Below are 10,628 nucleotides of genomic sequence, written 5' to 3'. Positions count from 1 at the left end.
GCCCACGAGACAATAACCTAGTTTATTTATATAATAACAAAATTGGGAGAATGGTGCTTCCCAATTTGTTCTTTCAGCTTATAATGTTCTACCCATTTGGTTGTTACAACATATGTATAATCACTTTGCACGTGCCCTCTTCAATACTTAATTTATTTGTTACTGTAAGACCATGAGTAGCCATAACTTTACACCCTCAGGCATTATGCGCCACGTGGCGCCCAGTCACTTTTACACTTTTTGTTTTTTTTTTAAAAAATTTCTAATAAGAATAATCAAATAACAATAATATTTTATTAAATAAATATTACATGAAAATAAAAAAAAACTACTCGTCATCGTTGTCGTCCTCGTCGTCTTCGCCCACTTCGTCGTCTTCGTCCTCGTCGTCGTCGTCCTCTTCGCCTTCATCGTTTTCGCAATCGTCGTCGTCGTCTTCATTGTTGCCCTCGTTTTGATCATAATTTTCACCAGGCAAAGGCCGTACATTCAAATATGTTGGACCAAATCCTCCTTTAGTGCGTTATGTATCTCTCTTGACCGCACGGAATCCGAGTTTTCGAGTCTTTGCTCCATACTTTCCGGAGTCCGTGGTGGATCCGGGTCCGGTATGAAAGTTGAACATATTGCTCTTCCCTCGTCCTCGATGATCATGTTATGCATTATGATACACGCATACATAGCACATTTCATTCTTTCTAAAGACCATAGAAGACAAGGATTTTTAACAAATGCCATCGTTGTTGAAGAACACCGAAACACCTCTCGATATCCTTTGTCGTAGACTCTTGCACTTTCTTAAAATATTGTCTTTTTTCATCCATCGGGTCTCTGAATATTTTAACAATTATCGCATACTCTGGATATATTCCATCACCCAGATAGTACCCATGATGGTAGAAGTTATCGTTAGCCCAAAACGAAGCGACGGGAACGGTTCCAGATATGTAACTCTCCATCACATGAGGAGACTGCTCTAAGAGGTTATATCATTGTTGGAATCGGGAACACCAAAGAATGCCGACCAAATCCAAAGGTCGTATAAATCAATCGCTTGAAGGCTGACCGTCGGTCCTTTTTGGTCACCTCGTGTGAATTGACCTCGCCATGCAGTTGGACAATTAGCCCATTCTCAATGCATGCAATCTACACTCCCTATCATGCCGGTGAAACCATGCACCCTTGTATGTGCCTCGTAAAGACGTTGTAGATCGTTACAGTTGGGCTCTCTCAGATAATGTGGTCCATATAGTTTCAGTATTCCTACATTTTACAAAACTTTTATAAAATAAATGATTAAAGTAAACAAGTGATAAAATTATTTTAAAAAAAAACAAAACGTACCGCAACAAAAATACTCCGAGGTGTCCCGAGTTGTTTTGTCGGCCATCTTTAAATACTCGTCGTTGATGTCGGCCGTGTTTTCATAGGCGAGCACGCGTACGACTGACGTAACCTTCTGAATAGTCGTGAATCCTAGCGTCCCTCGACCGTCAGGCTTTTGCTTAAAGTAATCAAGTTCACGCTCCAAATCATTGGTGATGCGCATAAATAAATTATTTGACATCCGAAAGCGACGCCTAAAGGTCTTCGGGTTCTTGTATCTCGGCGAGTTGCAGAAGTAATCCGCCATCAACCGGTTGTTGGCTTCGGTACGATCTCGTTCGATATATGTTCTTTTTGAAATGGGGGGTGGTGGAGAGCTACATGCACTCGTAACGGAACTCATATAAGTTGTCGCGAGCATAATCGCACTCATAACCGCCTGTTCCTTCGCCACGTCCTCGGCTTGTTGGTCGGGCCCGAGAAACTGTTTATATATAGATGGAGGATCCATTTATATAGTGAATTTTGTGTGAGAAATTAGAGTTGAAAGAGAATTTTTATAAGTTTGATGAGTTTTGATTGGGAATGAGTTGGTTTAATATATATATATATATATATATATATATATATATATATATATATATATTATATTCCAAATCTCCAACGGTAAAGTAACGGCTAATTTTTTGAAATTGGAGCCATTAAATCGCGTTATATATAAAACGTAAAAAAAAACAAGCCAAAACGCCTGGGGGAGGGGGGGGGGGTGTGCCCCCGGTGTTTTAGGCTAAAACGCCTCCAAAACTTCCCATTACAGATGGTCTAACTACATAGTTAGTTGTTCCTACTTTTTCTCTTGTCTCTCTCTCTTCATTGAATCCAGTCGATCCACTGTCATTATGCCGTCCTCCACCACCGCTAATGGTCTATCTCTGGCTTTCGCCGTAGCGGTTTTGTTGGGGGTTTCAGTCAATGCCGTTGGCTGAATCCCCAGATGGTGGTGGATATTGTTCAGGAGGTCGGCCATGCCGGCGACAAAGCTACAATGTTGGCGGTTACGACCTCGATCTCTACTGTTGCGACCGCCGACCTCCATTTCTGTTGCCATCGGGTTCCGTATCGGAACCGTAGGTGATGGTGGCGTGGTGTTGATTTCTACTGTTGTCGGGTTCCGATAGTTACATATCGGAACCCTACGCGGGGTGGTATGGCGGTTACTGTTGATGGGTTCTATCTCAACAGTTTAGTTTGGGGTTTCTACCTATAAGCTTTCGCTCTGTTCACTAATGTTGGTTTGTTGAAATGGATGGACTTTTGAGTTCGTTCAAAAGTTTAAAGCTGAATTTTGTTTGTTCGGTGAGTTCATGGCTTCAATGGGGTTTTTGAGTTTTGGGTTTGTTTTTCTTTTGATCGCTCGACATTGATCGATCTCAGCATCAAGTTTCCACATTTGGGGTTATATGTTGCACGTGGTGTTCATGGCTTGAATAGGTGTTAAAAGACCATGATAAATCTGACCATTGCATCATATTCTATCTCTACAAAATAGATGTACTTCAGTTTTGCTATATATGATTTTGATCTGATCTGACATTATTTGTTTATATATGTGATTGTGAATGTGTGTGGATATATGAATTGCTTTTTAGTTGCTGGTATTGAAATTATGACCGGTTCAAAAAGGAAAAAAGAATAAAAAAGACCCATTGTAATGGACTTCGGTGTATATGATTTGTATTATCTCTGGTGTTTTGTATCAATTTGTTGTATATTAACATGAATAGCCAATTCTATACAGTTTCTAAACTTCACACGTTGCTACTGCATAGGGCTAATTTGGCATTAATGTAGCTTTACTTGATTCTTTCATGGCATAGGGCTAATATGACATCACAAGTTGAACATTAGTATAGGTGACTGACTTGGGCACCACCTATCTTATGATTCGGTAAACAACATTCAAACCGACAGTCACAGCCCCGCACCACCTATCTTATGATTCGGTAAACAACATTCAAATCGACCGTCACAGCCCCGTAACGCGGTGGTGAAATTACTAGTGATTGATATTGCCGGGTGTATGACTTTTGTGTTGGTGAAACCCATTTTTTAAACTCATTCACATGATCTTGTATGAAAAATACTTGTAAACAAAGCTTTTGTTTTTGAAGTTAAATACTTATGATATACACCTTTTCATGAATGATGACATCAACTGCACATCACAAAAATAATAACAACCTTGCACCGGTTCACAATTAAATCAAAGAGCTTTTGGTTAAATACCTTACTTTTGAATCAATATTAGCCTCTATTGAACAACTTTTCGTTGAGGTACACAACTTGAATAGGTACTTCAGTTCAATTTTTATCATTTGTCAATTCATCTTTAGGAGGGTTCATAAAAGCACATTTCGGTAAAGGACTAGGAGGGGACGCGACTACATTAACTACACTTGACAAAAGCGGAGGCACATATTACATTCGAGGTACTTGTGAGTCAAGGATCACATTAGGTAGGTACTTCTAACATCACATAATATCATTAGGTTTCGAATACTTTTGTGATGTTATTGTCTCAAAATCAAAATGCGTGGAGTATACACTTGTTTAATATTGTTATTACTTTGCTACTAAGTAACCTCTATGGTAGCTAGGGGTTCGAAGGGGCACAATATTAAATGTTGGGATATTTTTAAGGGCGGTTCGGTAAATCTCATGGGGTGGTGGCTTGGAGGAGATTTAATATAATAATAATTCGTTTATTATTATAGATAAGTTAGTCTTATCTTAATAATTTAGTCTTATCTATTTTAATTCTATTTGTGTTTATTTCAAATTTCGTATTTGATATATGATAGGATTAGAACGGATGGTTATTCATCGATGTATTGTTGAGGTTTTTCAGTTTGTTCTTTTTATCAATAATACAAGAAACCGTGCGTTGTTTAATTTGGTGTGTTCGATTAAGAAACTTGCAGCCTAGTTAATTTGTTTTTCTTTTCTGTTGATGATCCACCTGTGAAAACGTTTTTCGTTCAACAAGTGGTTTCAGAGCGCCATGCTCACAAACGTTTGTTCGTTGTTGATTTGATCGGTCGAAGTCCAGCCAAGAACTCTGTTCACGGACGGTTACTTTCGAGTGACCGACCGGGTTGTAGATCGAAGAATCAAAGTGGGAGAACCAGAACTGTTACTGTTCGTTATGGCAGAATTTCAAGCGTCCGCCGCGTTAAGGAAGCTGAACAACAACAACTACAACACGTGGTCAACATGTATGGTTTCTTACCTACAGGGGCAGGATCTTTGGGAAGTTGTAAATGGAGATAGTACCACGGAACCACGGGTCGATACGAATGGTGCTGTTCACAAGTGGAGAGTTAAGAAGGGTAAAGCTATGTTCACTTTGAAAACAACAATTGAGGATGAGCTCTTGGAACATATAAGGGATCTCGAAACACCGAAACAAGCATGGGATGCGTTGGCGTCATTGTTTTCCAAGAAAAACGATGCTAAACTCCAATTGTTGGAAAACGAGTTGTTGTCAGTAACTCAGAAAGGACTAACCATACCACAATATTTTCACAAAGTTAAGTCTCTATGTCGAGAGATTGGTGATCTTGATCCGCAAGCTCAAATTGTCGACTCTCGGATGAAACGGATTATTGTGCATTGATTGAAACCAGAGTTTCACAGCTTTGTAGCAGCCGTTCAAGGGTGGCCAACCCAACCCACTTTAGCCGAGTTCGAGAATCTTCTTGCGAGTCAAGAAGCACTTGCTAAACAGATGAGTGGAGCATTGTTGCAGGGTGTATGACCAGATGCCTAAGCCAAGGTGGGTGATCTCAATGGGAAGCTGTGAAAATGGCGGTGGATACTACCACTGCTCATACTCTGTTGTTAGGGGTTGTGATAGGATTCTACCAGTTGACATTTATTATCCCTGGTTGCCCACCAACAGCTGAAGCTCTTTTATACGGGCTACTTCAGCTGCAGAAAAAGATCAATAGGCGTAAAGACTTTCTTCACTGGTGGACCAAGTGAGATCTGCGCCGTTTTATGTGCGTTCGATATGCGCTTTACCAAATAAATTGTGTATGTGCTTATGTGTTCGTGTAGAGAGAAATTATGAGACGCCTCAAGAATGGTTTTTGTAAGCTTTGATATGTAATATTATGTGTTCGATTGTTTCTTTAAGATGGGGATTGAATAAGGAACCCAAAAATGATTGTTTTGTGTAGACTCTTGGCCAATATATGTCAACAGTTTTATACATACTTTATAGATAAATTTTAGTTTTCAAGCATGTTGGCTAAGAAAATTTATATAAAGAAAAGTATTTGCATTTGTATTAAGAAAAACGTAAATCATATATTAAAAAAAAGCATTATTACAATCTTTTATTATCTTCAAATTATTAATCAAATCTTCATGTAACATGTGAAAGTGAGAATGTTGTAAATCTGATTGTTTGTGATGGAAATTATTAAAAAGTTTAAAAGTTATCACAATTTCATAGGCATATACTAGGGACTACTCGGTACTATACCGGTACTAAAAATATCGATCCCGAAAATCACAAATTCTTGGTAACGATACTGGTATCGAAATATTCGGTTCGGTGCCAATATTGAAGGTAAAAGTTCGGGAAATACCGGTACCGTACGGAATCGATCCCGAAACTCAAAACTTTGATACCGAAATTGCTCATTCCTAGCATATACCCCATTACACTATCTGGGTGTTTGTGAATTGTATTACGTAAGATGAAAGGTCAATTTTTTACTAGGACCACTGTGGATACGGTCCAGCTACAACATTGGATTCAACCCTTAAAAGGGGTTAGAAATTTTTGGAAAAAAGACATATTGTTGACTAAAGGTTCCTTTCTGTCGTTGAAAAGTTAACACGGCTTTGGGAATGCATTTATATATATATAATTATATATCCAATACGACTTGAGAATCCATAAAGCCACACTCGTTCAGTTAGTTGATAAATAAGCAATAAATAATATTAATATTTATATAATGTGGCATACTAATGCTATTGATCATCTTCTTCTTTTGATCTTGTTTTTCATGTTACCACAAACCACCGCCACTCATTTCAACAATTCATCATTAGAAGGAAAAGCTTTGGTTGCAACTAATTGGTGGCCACAATTTGTAAATGCTTCTTTAGAGGATATTGATCATTGCACTTGGTATGGAATCAGATGCAATGAAGCAGGAAGTGTCATCGAGATAAGCTTTAACAAGCAAAACCTGAAAGGTAATCTTGGAAGCCTTGACTTGTCTTCATTTCCAAACCTTATTAGCCTTGAAATTGATAACTGTGGTCTTGAAGGAAGCATCCCAGAGCAGATTGGTTTGCTTTCAAATCTCACCCAACTTTCACTTTGGGGGAATCGACTCTCAGGTAACCTACCTGCTTCCCTCGCCAATCTCATCAATTTGCAAGACCTTTATCTTTCTGATAACAATTTAAGTGGTGAGTTACCGGTAGCCCTCGCCAGTCTCATCAATTTGAAATACCTTTATCTTTCTTATAACAATTTCAGTGGCGAGTTACATGCTTCCCTTGCTAATCTGACCCATTTAGAATCCCTTGATCTTAGTAATAACCAACTTAGGGGTCCAATCCCACCATCTTATGCTTCCATGCTCAATCTCACAGACCTATACTTGAGCACAAACCATCTCAATGGATCCATCCCAAACGAAATTGGTAATTTGCAAAACCTGCAATGGTTGGATCTGGGTGACAACAATTTCAAAGGTTCAATTCCCTCAAGTTTTGGTAACCTAAGCCAGTTGTTGTATTTGAACCTTGGCATGAATTCCATGAGTGGTCCCATACCTCTAGATATAGCAAATTTGATGAACTTAAAATATGTCGACCTTAATCATAATAGTCTTGTTGGTCCGGTTCATCCAAAATTCGGAAATATTTCTTACCTTGATTTTTCATCAAACCGGTTGACGGGAAATGTGTCGTTTCAATATCCATGTCGTCTACTGCATCTAGATCTCTCTATGAATCTGATGACAGGAGATATCACTAATCTAAGTAGTAACTGCTTTGACTTAGAGTACATGGACATTAGTATGAACAAACTTACTGGTCCAATCTCACACTTTGTTGGTTCAATGGTCAGTCTAACCGTCCTCGACATGAGCACAAATCAGCTGAATGGATACATCCCAAAGGAAATTACTAATTTACAAAACCTAAAAACGTTGAATCTGGGTGTCAACAGTCTTGACGGTCCACTTCCCTCAAACTTTGGTAATCTAAGTCAATTGAAAATTTTAAACCTTAGCATGAATTCCATAAGTGGCCAAATACCTCTAGGCATAGCAAATATGACGAGCTTACAACATGTCGACCTTAATCATAATAGAATTGTGGGTCCTGTTCATCCTGAACTTGGAAAGCTTTCTTACCTTGATCTTTCATCAAACAATTTGTCAGGAAATGTATTATTTCAATTCAATGTTTGTTATCTGCAGTATCTAAACCTCTCTATGAATCGTATGACTGGATCTATCACAAGTATTCTTGATTGCAGTAATTACTTAATGTACCTTGACATTAGTAATAATAGTTTTGTTGGTAATGAACTTGATTATTCAGAGTTCCCACAACTAAAGATCCTGAATCAGTCTTTGAATAATCTAACTACTGCAATCGTCCCCAGCCCATCTTCAATCCAGGATAGAGAACATAAGCCCAAAAACAAGCTGGTCCACAATTTAACCATCTTTCTTCCACTCATCGTGGGACTTTGCTTCTTGCTTCTTGTTTACACGTGTTACAGAAACCACAATGCTACAGGAAAACGATTGGAGTCAGAAACAAAAAAACACGGAAATGTGTGTTCGGTATTGAATTATGATGGAACAATTGCATACGAAGACTTCATCACCGCAACAGAGGACTTTGACCTCAAATACTGCATTGGAACAGGTGGCTATGGTAGCGTTTACGAGGCCAAACTGCCTAACGGTAAAACATTTGCTTTAAAAAAACTTCATCGCTTTGAAGCCGAGCAACCGATATTCAACCAGAGTTTCAAGAACGAAGTCCAAGTGTTAACCAACCTAAGGCACAAAAATATTGTCAAACTGTATGGATTTTGTTTGCATAACAAATGCAACTTCCTTGTATACGAATACATGGAAAGAGGGAGCCTATTTTGTGCCTTGAGTGATAGTGAATCAGCTGTTGATATTGATTGGATGAAGAGGGTGAACATTATTAAAGATGTAGCCCATGCTTTGGCATACATGCATCATGACTGCAACCCTCCTATCGTTCATAGAGACATATCAACCAACAACATTCTATTGAACTCAAAAATGGAAGGATTTGTTGGTGACTTTGGCGCAGCCAGATTGCTCGATCCTGATTCCTCCAACCGAACGGTAATCGTAGGAACTTTGGGATACATTGCTCCAGGTATATCTACCTAATCTTGCACTTCTTTTATGCCTATTAGCGGTTGGAAATTTTCCATTAATCCTTTGATGTATACATTTGTCATGTAGAACTTGCCTTTAACATGATTGTGACGGAGAAATGTGACGTGTATAGCTTTGGGGTGGTGGCGCTTGAGACAATTGGAGGGAAGCATCCTGGAGACCTCCTGTCATTGCTAAACCATTCAACTGGTCATGGTATAATGCTGGAAAATATACTGGACAAGCGACTCCCTTATCCAACCAACAGGTCAATCGAAAAGGAAATCATGCGTGTTTGTAATGTAGCTTTTGCATGCATTCTCACAGATCCCAAGTGTCGACCGACAATGAGAAATGTGTCCCAGGAATTATCAAGTTAAGGGCATTGATCAATCATTAACTATACTTTTATCTTAAATGTACGTACTTACACATGCCTGCTCTATATATCACATTCCAAATTTAGCAGATTATAGGGCCCAAATATATGTATTGAGGGTTTACTATTTGTGTTAAAATGTCAATTTGTGTTAAGTAGGCCTGATACTTTCTTTAAATTATGCTAGTACCTGTTGCACTTCAATATTGAGGGTTTACTATTTGAAACAAAATCTGTAGTATTACTATCCAGGATGAGAACTAAGTAGGTCAACTGCTATAAGAAGCTTAACAGATAATTCTGACAAATTATCTAGACGTTTTAGCCGTTTGACCAATGACCAGTTACGAATCTGATATTCTAAAAACCGGTTAAATGGTATACGCAACTCTAGTGTAGGTTTTTTGTCCCTCTTCTTTTTTTCTTTTATTTTATGGAACACAAGGCAACCTAATGTTAACATATTCTCATAAATCACCTAAAACTTCACTTTGCAGTCAAGGATAAATGGGAGGTGCCTTTCCACGACAACACTTAAAATAAGTTTTGAACTGAAACTTGTGCTTTGGGGTATATATTTATTATGATTTACTTCACGTAAATTTTTAAGTATATGATAGATAAATATTATATACTGAGTGTCAGATATTAAATACATTGTTGAAGTGTTTCATGTTGAAATATGAGAATTTTTATCCATCATCGAGCTCTTTTATTATATGTCATAGATCTTATAATAAAACTGGCATTTATAGTTTCAGAATTTTAACATAATTGTTCACAAATTTTTGTTGACACTCTAATCCCTTTCTCCATGCATTTATTTATATATTTCAAACCCTTTGTTTTTATATATTCATTTCAAGCCCTTCCCTAGTCGGTTTACACAATATTCAACGACTTCCACTATATTGCAAAGTTCAACAACATGACCAATAATCCAAAATGTTCCAAACTTCGGTTGAAGCATTCAAACGTGAACCTATATTTTGAGTAGGACAATTATAATTATTTAATGGCTTGTGTGTGTGTGTGTGTGTGTGTGTTTAATGATTAAATTAGGACATTTCAGTTTTGTTTTGTTTTGTTTTAATGATTGTGAATGGCTATTTTCACCAAACTTTCCACTTTGCCAGACTGATTTCAAATTAACACTTCACTTTGCCAGATTCTTGTTAATTACTTGATAGTTGATAGAGGTTATGATGCGGGATCAGCATGACTAGATCTATGAGGCTATGACCCGTACGGAGAAATCTTGGGGTTAGTATCAAGTTAAATCTTATTTGTCTTCACAATTCTACACGGATCTATGAGGTTATGATGCCCGTGCAAACACCATGGTGGTGTGTCTATATATAACATCCCATAATTTATAATAGGCTCATATTTGTTAAAATCATATTTTCAAATTTAAAGTTTTTAAAACTTAATGATATTTTTTTATAATGTATTAC

At 37.8% G+C, this 10,628-nt stretch overlaps 2 protein-coding genes across 2 annotated transcripts; both read left to right on the top strand.

Moving 5' to 3' along the window:
- The first annotated feature begins 4,531 nt into the window (after positions 1 to 4,531).
- Positions 4,532 to 5,002, top strand: LOC143626172 (uncharacterized). Its single transcript, XM_077096326.1, has one exon. It carries the CDS (start codon positions 4,532 to 4,534, stop codon positions 5,000 to 5,002), a length of 471 nt encoding a protein of 156 aa, XP_076952441.1.
- Positions 5,003 to 6,154: 1,152 nt separating this feature from the next.
- Positions 6,155 to 9,500, top strand: LOC143626194 (uncharacterized). The gene is made up of 2 exons (XM_077096342.1): positions 6,155 to 8,790; positions 8,880 to 9,500. The coding sequence occupies exons 1-2, from the start codon at positions 6,357 to 6,359 to the stop codon at positions 9,170 to 9,172; spliced, it is 2,727 nt and encodes a 908-aa protein (XP_076952457.1). The 5' UTR covers positions 6,155 to 6,356; the 3' UTR covers positions 9,173 to 9,500.
- The last annotated feature ends 1,128 nt before the right edge of the window (positions 9,501 to 10,628 follow it).

The sequence above is a fragment of the Bidens hawaiensis genome, unplaced genomic scaffold (genome assembly GCF_021521415.1).
Source record: "Bidens hawaiensis isolate Kalapana, Puna unplaced genomic scaffold, B.hawaiensis_p1.1 tig00004283_1, whole genome shotgun sequence".
In the NCBI taxonomy this organism is placed as follows: domain Eukaryota; kingdom Viridiplantae; phylum Streptophyta; class Magnoliopsida; order Asterales; family Asteraceae; genus Bidens; species Bidens hawaiensis.
The sequence above is the reverse complement of the archived record's forward strand: the minus strand, read 5'-3'. Positions and strand labels throughout refer to the sequence as shown.